At 38.5% G+C, this 18646-nt stretch overlaps 1 protein-coding gene across 3 annotated transcripts in view; it reads right to left on the bottom strand.

Annotated features, from left to right (window-relative positions):
- The window catches only part of ELP4 (elongator acetyltransferase complex subunit 4), a 257443-nt gene that overhangs the window by 183637 nt on the left and 55160 nt on the right, over positions 1 to 18646 (bottom strand). For all 3 annotated transcript variants that reach the window (NM_001038684.2, XM_059874954.1, XM_010812747.4), the window contains exon 4: positions 8485 to 8613. In NM_001038684.2, coding sequence (NP_001033773.1) covers positions 8485 to 8613 — 129 coding nt within the window. The remainder of the gene's footprint in view (positions 1 to 8484; positions 8614 to 18646) is intronic.

The raw sequence follows: 18646 nt of genomic DNA, 5'->3' as shown, positions 1-18646 counted from the left end.
GGATTTTCCAGGCAAGAGTACTGGAGTGGGGTGCCATTGCCTTTTCCAACTAGTTGCTTACTTATGGACATTTAGACTATTTCTAATTTTTTGCTATAAAAAAACATGCCTCATATACAGGTTTGAGGTAAAATTCATATTTTACACCTGAGTAAATATATTAATGATGTAAATTTCCAATAAAAAAGTCAAACGGTACAAGCTTTTGTAATTTTGAAGGATAATGACAAATTACCTTCCACGGAAGCTATTTACATTTCTACCAGCAAAGCATGAGAGTACTAGTTTCTTCCTGTCTTTGCTATGTCTTACCAAACGTTTTAGATTATTGACAATCTAGTAAGAGAAAAATGGCAGGTTTTAATTTGCATTAATTTTAATTTAGCTTTAATTTGCATTTCTTTTATTATAACTGAAATTTGGCATTTGTTCTTATGTTTAAGAGCCACCTATATTACTTTACAATTTTTTCTCTTCTTAAAAGTTGAGATGGTAGACTATTTCTTATTCTATTTTATGAGCTGCAAGTATTCCCTCTCCAATTTGTAGTTTGTTCACAGTCACTTAAATCACACTTAAAAATGATACTATTCAAACACCATTCCCATCTGAATTAGAACAATTAACCACTGCTTAATATATACCCATTACAACACATTTTATACTTGGTATACAGTTGATGCTTAAACAGTATTTTCTGATTGAATGAATAAACAGCATTAATACAGGTGCTAGAGATACAAGAGAAAATAAAACAAGCTCCCTGCCTTATACAGAATTCTTTCTGGTGGAGAAAAGAATTATATTACCAACTAATTAAAAACAATGTATAAAAGTACTTTAAAATACATGTGGTATTATGGAAACAAATATAAGAAATTAGGTAATTACATATTACATACACTTGGAGAATGATGAGTTGGTGAAAAAGTGAAAAGCATCACCAGCAGATATACAAGCAATTCACACAGAGCAGTTCTCATAGCACGGGTGAATATAGTGTTTTAAGCACACACAGGACACAGACCAAAAAGGTAGGCTTGGATTAGGTGGTATAAATCTTGAATACAATCTTGAGAAGTTTATATTTTCATAATGTGGACTTATAATGGATTTCCCCTCATAATTCAAATTCTCATTAACTGGTAGGAAGCACCCAGACACTCCACAGAGAATTCTAAGGCTGTGTCTGAGGTTGGCAGGAAGGTAATGTGATTGACAGTATGCCATGCATTTATTTTTGTTTTCTAAATGTGTGAGCCCATTTCTTTCTATATTATTTATTTATGTGGTCGTGCTGGGTCTTTGTTTGGTGTGAGGGCTTTCTCTAGCTGTGGTGCAAGGGCTTCTCGAGGCTGTAACTTCTCTTGTTGTAGAGCATGGGCTTCAGTAGCTGTGGCTTGCATGGGCTCAGTAATTTTTACGAAATATCATCCCATTTACAATAACACCAAAAGCAATAAAATACTTAGAAGTAAATTTAACCAAGGAGGTGAAAGATCTCTATTATGAAAACTATAAGGCATTGATGAAAGAAACTGAAGAAGACACAAATAAATGGAAAGGTATTCCATGTTCATGGATTGTGGAATTAATATTGTTAAAACATTAATACTACCAGAAGTCATTTATAGCAGTGGTCTCTAACATTTTTGGCACCAATGACCAGGTTTGTGGAAGGCAATTTTTCCACAGACTGGGGCAGGTGAGGGAGGGATAATTTTGGGTTATTCAAGCATATTACATTTATTGTGCATTTTATTTTTAATCTAATGTCACCCCTGATATGACAGGCAGTACCAGAAGGCTGTGGCCTGGAGGTTGAGGACCCTTGATTCACAGATTCAGTACAATCCTTATCAAGATTCTAATGGCAATTTTTATAGAAGTAGAAAAAACACTAAAGACTGTCAAAAGCCACAGAAATTTTGAGAAAGAAGAACAAAGCAGGATGCAACACACTTCTTGATTTCAAGCTATATGATAAAGCTATATTAATCAGAACAGTATGATATTGACATAAAAACAAATAGAATACTGGAACACACTTGAAAGCCCAGAAATAAACCCAAGCATACATGGTCAACTAATGTTTGACAAGGTAGCCAAGAAGACTCAAAAAAGAAAAGACCTTTTGTTCAATAAATGGTATTGGGATAACTGGAAATTGAAATGTAAAAGAATGAAAGTGAACCCCTATATTACTCCACTCACAAAAATTAACTTGAAACACATTAAAGACTTAAATGTAAGACCTGCAATCATGAAACTCCTAAAAGAAAACATAAGAATAAAACTCCTTGACATGGATCTTGGTAACATATATGGATTTGATACCTAAAGCATATGCAACAAACTAAAAAATAAACAAGTTGACTACATCAAACTAAAAAGTTTCTTTACAGCCAAAGAAAAAATCAACAAAGTGAAAAAATAATCTATGGACTGGGAAAAAGTTTTTGTAAGCCATGTGTCTGTTAGGGGTTAATATCCAAAATGTATTTAAAAACTCATATAACTCAATAGTAAAGAAAAAAAAACAATTAAAAAATGGAGAAAGGATCTGAATAGACATTTTTCCAAAGATGATACTAAAAAGGCCAACAGGTACATGAGAATATGCTCCACAACACTAGTCATTACAGAAACGCAAGCTAAAAGCACAAGGCTAAGTTGCTAAGATAATTACTTCACGCCTGTTAGAACAGCCATCATGGGAAAGGTAAAGAGATAACAAATGCTGGCATGGATGTCCTGTGTTGGTGGGACTGTAAACTGGTGCAGTGGAACTACCATAGGATCCAGTAATTAAACTTCTGGGAATATATTTAAAGGAAATGAAAACACTAACTCAAAAAGGTATCTGCAACCCCAAGTTCATAGCAGCTTTATTTACAATAGTTAAGAAATGGAAACAACCTAAGTGTCAATTGATGGATAAATGAATAAAGAAGTTGTGATATATATATTGGAATGTTGTTTAGTCTTTAAAAAATGAGAAAATCCTGTCATTTGCAACAACTAGGATGGAACTTAGTGGCATTATGCTGAGCGAAATAGGTCAGACAGAAAAGGGCAAATGCTGTAAAATCTCACACGTGGAATCTAAAAGCAAATAAAATAGAAACTAACTTACAGAAAAAAGATTAGACGTTGGGTACCAAAGGTAGAGGGTAGTGGGAGGGGGAATTGGAGGAAGGTGGTTGAAAAGTAAATAAATGAAATAAGTACTATGGATATTTGTAAAGCCTCCTCAGATAACCATTTTGCCTTCAGTTCAGTTCATTTGCTCAGTCCTGTCTGACTCTTTGCAACCTCATGGACTGCAGCACGTCAAGCTTCCCTGTCCATCAGCAACTCTTGGAGCTTACTCAAATTCATGTCCATCCAGTTGGTGATGCCACCCAACCATCTCATCCTCTTTCATCCCCTTCTCCTCCCACCTTCAATCTCTCCCAGAATCAGGGTCTTTTCAATTTAGTCAGTTCTATGCATCAGGAGGCCAAATCATTGGAGCTTCAGTTTCAGCATCAGTCCTTTCAAATGAATATTCAGGACTGATCTCCTTTAGGATGGACTGGTTGGACCTCCTTGCAGTCCGAGGGACTCTCAAGAGTCTTCTCCAACAACACAGTTCAAAAGCATCAATTCTTTGGCGCTCAGTTTTCTTTATAGTCCAACTCTCACATCCATACATGACTACTGGAAAAAATATAGCTTTGACTAGATGGACCTCTGTTGGCAAAGTAATGTCTCTGCTTTTTAATATGCTGTCAAAGTTGGTTATAACTTTTCTTCCAAGGAGCAAGTGCCTTTTAATTTCGTGGCTGCAGTCACCATCTGCAGTGATTTTGGAGCCCAAGAAAATAAAGTCTGTCACTGTTTCCCCATCTATTTGCCATGAAGTAATGGGACCAGATGCTACGATCTTAGTTTTCTGAATGCTGAGTTTTAAGCCAACTTTTTCACTTTCCTCTTTCACTTTCATCAAGAGGCTCTTTAGTTCTTCCTTGCTTTCTGCCGTAAGTGTGGTGTCATCTGCATATCTGAGGTTATTGATATTTCTCCCGGCAATCTTGATTCCAGCTTGTGTTTCATCCAGTCCAGCATTTCTCATGATGTACTCTGCATATAAATTAAATAAGCAAGGTGACAATATACAGCCTTGACGTACTCCTTTCCCAATTTGGAATCAGTCTGTTGTTCCATGTCCAGTTCTAACTGTTGCTTCTTGACCTGCATACAGATTTCCCAGGAGGCAGGTCAGGTGATCTGGTATTCCCATCTCTTTCAGAATTTTCCACAGTTTATTGTGATCTACATAGTCAAAGGCTTTGGCGTAGTCAATAAAGCAGAAGTAGATGTTTTTCTGGAATTCTCTTGATTTTTCAATGATCCAACGGATGTTGGCAATTTGATCTCTGGTTTCTTTGCCTTTTCTAAAACCAGCTTGAACATCTGGAATTTCACGGTTCATGTACTGATGAAGCCTGGCTTGGAGAATTTTGAGCATTACTTGGCTAGAGTGTGAGATGAGTGCAATTGTGCGATAGTGTGAACATTCTTTGGCATTGCCCTTCTTCGGGATTGGAATGAAAACTGTTCTGTGGCGACTGCTGAGGTTTCCAAATTTGCTGGCATATTGAGTGTAGCACTTTCACAACATCATCTTTTAGGATTTGAAATAGCTCAACTGGAATTTCATCACCTCCACTAGCTTTGTTCGTAGAGATGATTCCTAAGGCCTACTTGACTTCACATTCCAGGATGTCTGGCTCTAGGTGAGTGATCACACCATCGTGGTTATCTTGGTCATGAAGATCTGTTTTGTATAGTTCTTATGTGTATTCTTGCCACCTCTTCTTAATATCTTCTGCTTCTGTTAGGTCCATACCATTTCTGCCTTCTTTTTCTTTGGGATGGTTTTGATCACCTCCACCTGTATAGTGTTATGGACCTCTGTTAAGAGTTCTTCAGGCACATTGTTAAGTAGATCTAGTCCCTTGAATCTATTTGTTACCTCTACTGTGAATTCATATGGGATATGATTTAAGTCATACCTGGCTGGCCTAGTCTTTTTTCCCAGTTTTCTTTAGTTAAGCTGAATTTTGCTGATGATCTGAGCCACAGTCAGTTCCAGGTCTTGTTTTTGCTGACTGTATACAGTTTCTCCATCTTTGGCTACAAAAAATTTAATCAATTTGATTTTGGTATTGACCATTTGGTGATGTACATGTGTAAAGTTCTCTCTCGTCTTGTTGAAAAAGGGTATTTGCCATGACTAGTGCATTTTCTTGGCAGAATTCAGTTGGTCTTTGCCCTGCTTCATTTTGTTCTCCAAGGCTGAACTTGCCCATTACTCCAGGACTCCAGGTATATCTTGACTTCCTACTTTTGCATTCCTATCCCCAAAGATGAATAGAACACTGTTTTTAGGTGTTAGTTCTAGGAGGTCTTTTAGGTCTTCATAGAACTGGTCAACTTCAGCTTCTTCAGCACCGGTGGTAGGGGCATAGACCTGGATTACTGTGATGTTGAATGGCTTGCCTTCGGAATGAACTAAGATCATTCTGTCATTTTTGAGGTTGCACCCAAGTACTGTATTTCGGACTCTTTTGTTGATTATGAGGGCTACTCTGTCTTCTATGGGATTCTTGCCCACAGTAGTATATATAATGGTCATCTGAATTAAATTTGTCAATTCCTGTCCATTTTAGTTCGCTGATTCCTAGGATGTCGATGTTTATTCTTACCATCTCCTGCTTGACCACATCCAATTTTCCTTGATTCATGGACCTAACATTCCAGGTTCCCATACAATACTGTTCCTTGCAGCATCAGATTTTACTTTTGTCGCCAGACACATCCACAACTGAGCATCGTATCTGCTTTGGCTCAGCCACTTCATTCATTCTGGGGCTTTTGGTAATTCTCCTCTGTTCTTCCCCAGTAGCATATTGGACACCTTAAGACCTAGGGGACTCATCTTTTGGTGTAATATATTTTTGTCATTTTATACAGTTCATGAGGTTCTCACGACAAGTATACTAGGATAGTTTGCCATTCCCTCCTCTAGTAGAACGTTTTGTCAGAACTCTCTGCTATAACCTGTCCATCTGGGGTGGCCCTGCACTGCATGGCTCATAGCTTCATTGAGTTACACAAGGCTTTACGAACAGTGGAAGAACAAAGAGACACAAAAAGCAAGGGAGAGAGGGAAAGGTACATCCAATTAAACACAGAGTTTCAAAGAATAACTTGGAGAAAAAAGAATGCCTTCTTTAATGAACAGTACTTAATAATAGAAGAAAACAACTAAAGGGGAAAGACTAGAGATCTCTTCAGGAAAATTGGAAACATCAATGAAGCATTCTGACCAAAGATGGGCACAATAAGGGAAAAAATTGTAAAGATCTAGTAGATGCTGAAGAGACCAAGAAGAGATGGAAAGAATACAGAGAAGAACTGTATATAAAAGATCTTAATGAACTGGATTACTACGATTGTATGGTTGGTCACCCAGAGCCAGACATTTTGGAGTGGGAAGTCAAGTGGGCCTCAAGAGCACTGTTGCTAATAAATCCAGTGGATGCAATGAAATTCCAGCAGAACTATCCAAATCCTTAAAGGAGGATACCGTCAAAGTTTTGTATTCATTATGTCATCAAATCTGGAAGACCCAGCAGTGGCCACAGGACTGAAAAGGTCAATCCTCAGCCCAACTCCCAAGAATAGTAGTACCAAAGACTGTGATAACCACTGGACAACTGCACTCACCTCCCATTCTAGTAAGGTCATGTTCAAAATCTTGCATGCTAGGCTTCAGTATTATGTGAACCAAGAACTTCCAGATGTCCAAGGTGGTTACAGAAAAGAAAAAGGAACTAGAGAGCAAATTGCCAACATTCCCTGGATTATACAGAAAACAAGGGAATTTCAGAAAAACATCTATCTCTGTTTCATCAACTGTGCTAAAGCCTTTGACTGTGTGGATCATGATAAACTGTGGAAAGTTTTTAGAGAGATGGGAATACCAGACCATCTTACCTGTCTTCTGAGACACATGTATGTGGGTCAAGAAGCAACAGTTAGAAATGTGTATGGAAAAACTGATTGGTTCAAGGTTGAGAAAGGAGTACAACAGGGCTGTCTGCTGTCACCCTGTTTGTATAACCTATATGCTGAACATATCATGAGAAATGCCAGGATTGCTGAGTTAAAAGCCAGAATCAAGAGAGGCAGGAGAAACATCAACAATCTCAGATATGCGGATGACACCACTCTAATGGCAGAAAGCGCAAAGATACTAAAGAGCCTCTTGATGAGGGTGAAGGAGGACAGGGAAAGAGCTGGCTTAAGACGAAATATTAAAAAAACTAAGAACTCAGATGGTGGCATCCAGCTCCATTATTGCATGACAAACAGAAGGGGAAAATGTGGAAATAGTGACAGATATCCTCTTCTCAGTCTCCAAAATCACTGCAGACGGTGACTGCAGCCATCAAATCAGAAGACGATTACTTTCTTGGCAGGAAAGCAATGACAAACCTAGACAATGTATGGAAAAGCAGAGACATTTCTCTGCTGACAAAGGTCCATATAGTTAAGGCTAAGGTCTTCCCAGTGGTCACATGGGGTTGTGAGAGCTGGACTATAAAGAAGGCAGAACACAAAGAGTTGATGCCTTCAAACTGCGGTGCTGGAGAAGACTTCTAGGGAGAAGACTCTCCCTAGACAGCAAGGAGATCAAACCAGTCAATCTTAAGGGAGATCAACCCTAAATATTCACTGGAAGGACTGATGCTGGAGCTGAAGCTCCAGTATTTTGATCATCTGATGCAAACAGATGACTCACTGGAAAAGTCCCTGAGGCTGGGAAAGATTGAGGGCAGAAGGAGAAGAGATCGTCAGAGGATGAGATGGTTGGATGGCATCATTGATGCAATGAACATGAACTTGGGCAAACTCCGGGAGATGGTGACGGACAGGGAGGCCTGGTGTGTTGCAGTCCATGTGGTTGCAAGGAGTCAGACATGACTGGGTAACTGAACAATAATTATTACAGATACAATGTACATAATGATGACTAAACTAGCTAAAACTGTTGAATAATATATAGGAAAGCTAAGAGAGTCAATCCTAGCATTCTCATTACAAGGAGAAATATTTTTTCCTTTTTCTTTTCATTTTATCCATATGGGATGATGGATGTTAACTGAACCTACTATAGCAATCATTTCACAACTTATGTAAGTCAAACCATCATGCTGTAAACATTAACGTTATAAAGTAACATATGTCAATTATTTCACAATAAAATTTGGAAAAAAAAGTCATCTAGATAAGATACTCTACAAATAAGTAATTATTTAAATAAACAAATAAACATTGTATTGCATTTAAAGAGTAACAAGTATATCACAAGAGAGTCTATAAAATGAAAACAAATATATTTGCCAGTTTTGGAGAGAGTTATTGACTTGCCTCCATCTTGGGTAATAACTGGTAACGCCAAGCTATTTTCATCTTAATGTCAGGTTCCATTTTATGACTGCATACATCTTCATCACATTCTTTTTTATAGCTATCATCAATTAATGGTGCAGGAAGTTTCTAAGAAAACAGAATGACACATTATTAAGCATCTGTGGTTAAAAAAAAAGTGAAAATTTTCTTAAATCATAATATTACTACTTACCAATGTATTAAAAATTGACACTTTAAAATTGACTCAAGCATGATATCATGACAATATCGATATTTCTACAGTAGAGAAAGAATTACACAGTATTAAATGTGAAATTTAACTTTTTACTAATGAACTAGAATTTGAAAAAAAATTCAAATTTTTATACTAGCAAAAATCAAATGCTGTTGCTAGACACTACGATCATCAAGAAAATCTTATACTCTTACAGTTTAGAATTAGCACTTTTATGTTGTATGTAATTATTGTTAGGTTTGCCACAAGGTACAAATACAGCGTGTGCATAATCTGTTTACTGGTTTGTAATTCTAGAATTTAAAAAACCCATTCACCAAAATAATGGATGAAGTAACAACTAACAATAAAGACATTTATTTTGCCCATATCAAACATTAGTTTTGCACCTGCAAGCCTATGACTCTAACTTTAACAATGAAAATAGAATTTAAAATCTCTGATTAAATGAAGACACAAAGAATTCCCATTTTCCTTACTTAGAAGCTGACCTACAAAATGACCTACTGAGCGGCTACAAGAAAACATACGAAAACATTGTTTTGTGAAGAGTACACACGCTTTTTGGAGAAGGAAAACACAAGCAGTAATTTTGTTTTTTATCAGCTATAATCATAAAGTGAAGCATTTGGATTAGTAAACATAATCTTGTATGTCTTCATAAATTAGTGTAAGCTGCAATTTATACCTTTCAGGATTAAATTTACTTATACTTGTGACTCTGAGTGAACTGCGGGAGTTGGTGATGGACAGGGAGACCTGGAGTGCTGTGATTCATGGGGTCGCAAAGAGTCGGACACGACTGAGCGACTGATCTGATCTGATCTGATGCTTAAAACTGTGTCAACTAAAAATTATAGTAACCATCAGATATTTTAGAGTAATCTCCTAAAAGATCTCACAGTGGATTCACTCTATAATATATGCTAGTATTAGACACTGCTGCTGCTGCTGCTGCTAAGTCGCTTCAGTCGTGTCCGACTCTGTGCGACCCCATAGATGGCAGCCCACCAGGCTCCCTCATCCCTGGGATTCTCCAGGCAAGAACACTGGAGTGGGTTGCCATTTCCTTCTCCAACGCATGAAAGTGAAAAGTGAAAGTGAAGTTGCTCAGTTGTCCAACTCCTAGCGACCCCGTGGACTGCAGCCTGCCAGGCTCCTCCGCCCATGGGATTTGCTAGGCTAGAGTACTGGAGTGGGTTGCCATTGCCTTCTCCACTAGTTGTATGATTAAAACTCTGAATACATCATACCTAGCAAAGCATTCATTTCTTACAAAACACAAAGTTACATTTTTTCCAATGGAAACAAATATATGTGTATAGTTCAACATAGCATAGAGGTTATAAGTTTGAATTTAGCAACCAGATTGTTCAGATTCAAATCCTGACTTTGCAGTAGAGCTGTATCTGTGGTTACCCTGACCACCTGTAGTACCTCTACATGTCTCCATTCAAAACTGGAAAAATGCAGATAGTAGTATTTACTTCATTGGTTTGTTGTAAGTAATAAATGAGCTAAAAATATAAATGCAAAGAATGGTACCTGCCACATGTCAAGCATTCAATAAATGTTTGATTATGAGAACTGAGTCAAATCACTGTCCTAACTTTAACTCAAAGCCACACATTTTGTATTGTCAATATTAGGTAGCATTTAGTATAAATATTCGGAGAAGGCAATGGCATCCCGGAGAAGGCAATGGTACCCCACTCCAGTACTCTTCCCTGGAGAATCCCATGGACAGAGGAGCCTGGTAGGCTGCAGTCCACGGGGTCGCTAGGAGTCGGACACGACTGAACGACTTCACTTTCACTTTTCACTTACATGCATTGGAGAAGGAAATGGCAACCCACTCCAGTGTTCTTGCCTGGAGAATCCCAGGGATGAGGGAGCCTGGTGGGCTGCCGTCTATGGGGTCACACAGAGTCGGACATGACTGAAGCGACTTAGCAGCAGCAGCAGCAGTATAAATATTTGTATTTTTTTCAATCTAAGGAACATTTGTAATAACAGTTATGACAAAGGTCATAACTCAACAACAAAAACATTAAAAAATTTTTTTCAAAAGAGACAGTGTGTATTTTTAAAATGTATACCACACTGTCTCTCGTTAGTTAAAATATATCAATCTAGAATAGAAATGTTCTAATATTAAGGTATATAGTATTAAAGAACTAGACCTAAAATATTAGAGATCTCTTATTAATACGGCTAAGACATGTAAACAAGATGAGAGTATAAAAATAGGTGACCATTTCCTTATATATCTTATTAAATAGGCATCTACTCCTATGGTGGACATTTCACCATTTCAAAAACTTTTATAAGAGGAAAATTACAATGATTCTAATTTCAGTATTGATAAAATAGATGCTCATTTTCTAAAGAGGAAAATGTTCAAAATAGGTATAGAAAATACACTCTAACTAGTAACATTCATCTAAAGGTTATGTTTTAATATATAAATAATAAATATATATATATTAATATGTACAATATTAAGTACTTTCAATTGAAATAAAATTCACATAAAACAAAATTTATTATTTTAAGTATTTTAAAGTGCAGTTGAGTGAATTTTAGAATATTAAGAGATGTGTAACCATTACCACTATTTACTTTCAGAACATTTTCAATTCTCCCAAAAGAAACAGTACACTCATTCAGCAGTCACTACCCATTCCCCCCTCCTCCTAGTCCTCGCAATCGTTAATCTATTTTCTGTCCTATGGATTAGTCTAGTCTAGACAGTTAATTTAAATAGAATTATATAACACATGACCTTTTGGATCTGGTTTATTTCACTTAGTGTGGTGGTTTCAAGGTTCATCCATTTGGCTGTATGTATTTCATTTTGTTTTATTACTGAATAATATTCCACTGATTGGATATATGTCACATTTGTTTATCTATTCATCAGTTAGTAGACATCTGGATTGTTTCTACTTTTTGGCTGTTATGACAAAGCAGCTATGAATATTCATGCCTGAGTTTTAATGTGAACATATATATCCACTTCTCTAGGATGTATACCTAGGAGAGGGTCATAGAGTAAATCTGTTAAACTTTTTCAGGAACTACAAAAATGTTTTCCATAATGGCTGTACCATTTTATATTCTTACCAACAATGTTTGAGGGTTCCAATATTTCCACATCCTAACGTTTTTTCTTTCTTTATTGAAAAAATAGCTATCTTAGTAGGTGTGACATAGTATCTCATTGTAGTTTCGATTTACATCTGATGACTAATGATGTTGAGTTTCTTTTCATGTGTTAGTTTTGGACACTTGTATATCTTCTTTAGAAATATGTCTATATATACTTTGCCCACTGTTTAACTGGGCTCTTTACCTTGTTGAGTTATGACAATTCTTTATTTATTCTAGGTATTAGACCCTTATCGTATATATGATATGTTCTCACATTCTGTGGTTTTGTCTTTTCACTTTCTCACCAGTGTGTTTTGATGCAAAAATATTTTTTAATTTTGATGAAGTCCAGTTTATTGTTTTTTTTCTTTTGTTGCTTGTACTTTTGATGTTGTATTTAAGAAACTACTGCCTAACCCAAAGTCATAAAGATTTCCTCCTCTCGTTTTTTCTAAAGTTTTAGATTCAGGATCCGTGGACAAGATGGCAGAGTAGAAGAACGTGCACTCATCTTCTCCTGCAAAAACACCAAGATTGCAACTAGCGGCTGAACAACCATCGACAGGAGAACGTTGAATCACACCAAAAAAAAGATACCCTGCATCTAAGAGCAAAGGAGAAGCCCCACAAGATGGTAGGGGGGGCAAAATCGCTTTTAGAATCAAACCTCAGAACTGCCAGCAATGCTTGGAGGACACAAACAAAACCTTGTGCACACCACGACTGAGGGAAAGCAGCAGTGATTCTCACAAGGGATTAAGTCAGACCTGCCTTTGAGTGTCTCCTGCAGAGGCATGGGTCAGCAGTGACCTGACTCAGGGGCAGGAGCTCTGGCTGCAGCAGACCTGGGAGGTGGGGCATGCGGCATGAGTCCGCCTGGAGGAGGTCGCCATTAGCGCCACTACAGAACCGCAAATACATCACCCACAAACTGGAGAACAACTATACCAAAGAAGTTCTCACAATGCTGCCAAAGTTCTAGGGCCCACAACAGATTTTCTGACTTGGGGATTCAGCAAAAGGGCTGAGAACCCCAGGAAAACAGACTCTTGGAGAGCACAACAAAACCTTGTGTGCACCAGGACCTAGGAGAAAGGAGCTGCTGCTGCTAAGTCACTTCGTCATGTTTGACTCTGTGTGACCCCATAGACGGCAGCCCACCAGGCTCCCCTGTCCCTGGGATTCTCCAGGCAAAAACACTGGAGTGGGTTGCCATTTCCTTCTCCAATGCATGAAAGTGAAATTACTATATAACACAGGGAGCTCAGCCTGGTGCTCTGCGATGCTAGAGGTGTGGGATGGGGGAAGGCGAGAGAGCCTCAAGAAGGAGGTATATGTGTATGATTATGGCTAATGCTCGTTGTTGTACACTGAAGCCAATACAACATTGTAAAGCAATTTTCCTCCAATTTAAAAATAAATTAAAAAAAGATAAAAAAAAAAAAAGAAAAGTGAAAGGGAAGTCGCTCAGTCGTGTCCGACTCCTAGCGACCCCATGGACTGCAGCCTACCAGGCTCCTCTGTCCATGGGATTTTCCAGGCAAGAGTACTGAATGGGGTGCTATCGCCTTCTCTGGGAGAAAGGAGCAGTGATGCCATAAGAGACTGAGCCAGACTTGCCTGTGAGTGTCTGGGAGTCTCTGGTGGAGGTGTCTGTCAACAGTGGCCTGCTGCTGGGTCAGGAGCACTGATTACAAAGGTCCTGGGAGCCCAGTGTGTTGGTGTAAGTTCTTTTGAAGGAGGACCCATTACCACTATTACCCCTACCATAGTTTGGCCTTAGGCCAAACTATAGGGAGGGAACACAGCCCCACCCATCAGCAGAAAATTGGATTAAAGATTTACTGAATATAGCTCCACCCACCAGAGCAAGACCCAGTTTTACCCACAGCCTGTCCTTCCCAAGGAAGGACATAAGCTTCTTGTTCTCATCCATCAGCGAACAGACAGAATGAAAACCACAACCACAGAAAACCAACCAGACTGATTACACGATCACAACCTTGTCTAACTCAATGAAATTATGAGCTATGCCATGTGGGGACACTCAAGATGGAGGGGTCATGGTGGAGAGTTCTGACAAAACAAGGTTTAATGGAGAAGGGAATGGCAAACCACTTCATTTTCTTGCCTTGAGAACCCCATGAACAGTATGAAAAAGCAAAAAGATATGACACTGAAAAATGAACTCCCCAGGTCAGTAGGTGCTCAATATGCTACTGGAGAAGAGTAGAGAAATAACTACAGAAAGAATGAAGAGACAGAACCAAAGTGAAAACAACCCACAGTTGTGGACATGACTGGTGATGCAAGTAAAACGTGATGCTGTAAAGAACAATACTGCATAGGAACCTAGATTGTTAGGTCTATGAATCAAGGTAAATTGGAAGTGTTCAAACTTCCAATGGAAGTTTGGCAAGAGTGGAGATGGCAAGAGTGAACATCAACATTTTAGGAATCAGTGAACTAAAGTGGACTGGAATGGGTGAATTTAATTCAGATGACCATTACATCTACTACGGTGGGCAAGAATCCCTTAGAAGAAATGGAGTAGCCCTAACAGTCAACAAAAGAGTCTAAAATGCAGTACTTGGGTACAGTCTCAAAAATGACAAAATGATCTTCGTTTGTTTCCAAGGCAAATTATTCAATATCACAGTAATCCAAGTCTAAGTCCCAACCATTAATGCTGAAGAAGCTGCAGTTGAACGGTTCCATGAGGGCCTATAAGACCTTCTAGAACTAACACCAAAAATAGATATCCTTTTCATCCCAGAGGACGGGAATCCAAATGTAGGAAGTCAAGAGATATCTTGAGTAACAGGCAAGTTTGGCCTTGGAGTATAAAATGAGGTAGGTCAAAGGCTAACAGAGTTTTGCCAAGAAATGCACTGGTCATAGCAAACACCCTCTTCCAAAAATACAACAAGACAACTCTACACATGGACATCACCAGATGGTCAATACTAAAATCAGATTGATTATATTATTTGGAGCTGAAGATGAAGCTCTATATAGTCAGCAAAAACAAGACCAGGCGCTGACTGTGGCTCAGATCATGAAGCCAATTTGGCTCCTTACTGCCAAATTCAGACTTAAATTGAAGAAAGTGGGGAAAACCACTAGACCATTCAGGTATGACCTAAATCAAATCCCTTACGATTATACAGTGGAAGTTATATATAAATTCAAGGGACTAGATCTGATAGAGTGCCTGAAGAACTATGGACAGAGGTTCATAACATTGTACAGGAGGCAGTGATCAAAACCATTCCCAAGAAAAGTAAAAGCTAAAGGTAAAACGGTTATCTGAGGAGGCCTTACAAATAGCTGAGAAAAGGAGAGAAGCGAAAGGCAAAGGAGAAAATGAAAGATATATCCATCTTAATGCAGAGTTCCAAAGGATAACAAGGGGAGATATGAAAGCCTTCCTCAGTGATGAATGCAAAGAAATAGAGGAAAACAATAGGATGGGAAAGACTGGAGATCTCTTCAAAAAAATCAGAGATTCCAAGGGATCGTTTCACACAGAGACAGGCAAAATAAAGGACAGAAACTGTATGGACCTAAAAGAAGAAGATACTGAGGTGGGAAGAATACACAGAAGAACTATACAAAAAAGATCTTCATAACCCAGATAACCACGATGGTGTGATCACTCACCTAGAGCCAGACATCCTGGAGTTCAAAGTCAAGTTGGCCTTAGGAAGCATCAGTATGAACAAAGCTCAGTTCAGTTCACTTAAGTCACTCAGTCGTATCCGACTCTTTGCAACCCCATGGACTGCAGCACGCCAGGCTTCCCTGTCCATCACCAACTCCCAGAGCTTACTCAAACTCATGTCCATTGAGTCAGTGACGTCATATAATTCCAGGTGAGCTATTTCAAATCCTAAAAGATGATGCTGGAAAAGTGCTGCATTGTATATGCCAGCAAATTTGGAAAACACAGCAGTGGCTACAGGACTGGAAAAGGTCAGTTTTCATTCCAATCCCAAAGAAAGGCAAACTACCATGTCAAAGAATGTTCAAACTACCACACAATTGCACTCATCTCACATGCTAGCAAAGTAATGCTCAGAGAAAGCAAAGCTAGAGAATTCCAGAAAAAACATCTACTTCTGCTTCATTTACTACGCCAAAGCCTTTGACTGTATGGATCACAACAAACTGTGGAAAATTCTTCAAGAGATGAGAATACCAGACCACCTTACCTGCCTGCTATGAAACCTGTATGCAGGTCAAGAAGCAACAGTTAGAACCAGACATGAAACAATAGACTGGTTCAAAATTGGGAAAGGAGTACATCAAGGTTGTATATTGTTACCCTACTTATTTAACTTATATGCAGAGTACATCATGCAAAATGCCAGGCTGGATGAAGCACAAGCTGGAATCAATATTGCTGGGAGAAATATCAATAATTTCAGATATGGAGATGACACCACCCTTATGGCAGAAAGTGAAGAGGAACTGAAGACCCTCTTGATGAAAGTGAAGAGGAGAGTGAAAAAGCTGGCTTAAAACTCAACATTCAATAAATGAAGATCATGGCAACTGGTCCCATCACCTCATGGCAAATGGGGAAACAATGGAAACAGTGAGAGGCTTTACTTTCTTGGGCTCCAAAATCACTGCAGATGGTCACTGCAACCATGAAATTAAAAGTTGCTTGCTCCTTGGAAGAAAAGACATGACTAACCTAGACAGCATATTAAAAAGCAGAGACATTACTTTGCCAACAAAGGTCCATCTATCAAAGCTATAGTTTTTCCAGTAGTCATGTATGGATGTGAGAGTTGGACTATAAAGAAAGCTGAGTGCCAAAGAATTGATACTTGTGAACTGTGGTATTGGAGAACTCTTGAAAGTCCGTTGGACAGCAAGGAGATCAAACCAGTAAATCCTTAAGGAAATCAGTCTTGAGTATTCACTGGAAGGTGTGATGCTGAAGCTCCAGTACTTTGGCCACCTGACTTGAAGAACAGACTTATCGGAAAAGACCCTGATGCTGGGAAAAATTGAAGGCAGGAGAAGGGGACAACAGAGGATGAGATGGTTGGATGGCATCACCAACTCGATGGATATGAGTTTGAGCAAGCTCCATGAGTTGTTCATGGACATGGAAGCCTGATGAGCTGCAATCCACAGGGTCACAAAGAGTCGGACATGACTTGGTGACTGAACTGACTGACTGACCAGCTGAAAGGGTGTGAAATTACCACCCCAGTGCATCTAGGAGCCAGAGGATTGAACTTGAGAGGCGTATTCTTGGGCCTGAAAATCTTTTGAAATTGCTTTGTTAAATGTAGACCTGCTTGGGATACATCAGCCATTCCTTCTTTCTGATTTCTCTCTTGGATTTGAAATGTTTTTCCTATGCCTGTCCCACCACTGTACTATGGAACCACCTAACTTGCCTGGTTTCACATGTTCAGTCAGCACTGGTTATGGGGTTGGACTAAATGTTTTTTGCATGAGAGAAGGACATGTATTCCTGGCGGGGGGTGGGGGCGGGCGGAGGGGAGGGCTGGGAAACACAAACATTCAGTCTATAACTGTCTGGCACACAGTAAGCATTCAGTAAATGTTTGAGGGTGTAATAAATGATGGCTAACAAATCTGTTTCCAATCATTCTGCAATTTCTGAACTTAGATTTTTAATGGCCTTCTGGATATTCTACCTGAATGTTCAACTATATGTCAAACTCAAAGTATATAAGAAGTCAGGTTATTGTTTTTCATTCTTCTTTCCTCCCTTTCTGTCAGCTCTTCCTCCTCCTTGCTTTCTCTACAATTTCCTTAGTTAATTCCCTCTCCTGGCTCAGAGCAGCATGTAGCAATAGGGCTCTCAGTTGACTCTTAAGTATCTCAGAAAGAAGATATGATTGTAGCTTGTACCTTCTTTCATACTGTTCTCTTACAAAGTGGACAACGTGTGCTAACCCAGTAAGTCCTGAGCTTCTCTACCTCTGAGTCTTTATTATTGGTGTTTCCTTTGCTTAATGTTGTTGTTTAGGGGTTTTCTTAATCTAGTAATCTGTATATTTGGATATCCAATAAAAACTCATTTGATAGAAAAGAAGAGCATAATTTATAATAGCAGGGAATATAAGTTAACTCATTAAAATCAAACAATTTCATTAAATTAACAGTAAAATTAAGGGAATTAGTTCAAAACAATATAGAAAGGAAATGCCATGAGTAGGCTGCAAATCCATGAACTTGAAGATAGTAAGGGAAATTATCAACAACAAAGGACAGAGGGAAGAAAGTAAGAAGAAGAATTCTGGCAAGCTTTTTCATATGAACTGCTGAGCTGAATCTAAAATTTAATCAGAAGTGCCAAAGACCTATAGTAGCCAAAACAACTTTAAAAAGAAGAAAGTTAGGACTTAAAATACCTAATTTCAAGACATAAAAACAGAAAGATGAAGTCCATTTAAGATAGACGTATGATTCAATGGAACAGAAAAGAAAGTTAGGGAAGAGACTCAGATGTTTTTTTTTAACTGATTTTCTACACAGATGCCAAGGCAATTTAATAGAGACAGGATAACAACAAATTCTTAGAAAACAACAGAGGAGAAAATAGTGGTTTTAGGTATTCCAGGAATCAGCAAACTGGTTGGGCCAAATCCAACCAGTCACCTGTTTTTGTAAACAAAGTTTTATTATAACATAGTCATCCTCCTTTGTTTAGGAACTGTCTGCCTTAGTGATACAATAGCAGAACTGAGTAGTTGTAACAGAGACCATATGGTCTGCAAA

The sequence above is a fragment of the Bos taurus genome, chromosome 15, assembly GCF_002263795.3.
Source record: "Bos taurus isolate L1 Dominette 01449 registration number 42190680 breed Hereford chromosome 15, ARS-UCD2.0, whole genome shotgun sequence".
Taxonomy (NCBI): Eukaryota; Metazoa; Chordata; class Mammalia; order Artiodactyla; family Bovidae; genus Bos; species Bos taurus.
This window is presented reverse-complemented; position numbering and strand designations above follow the sequence as displayed.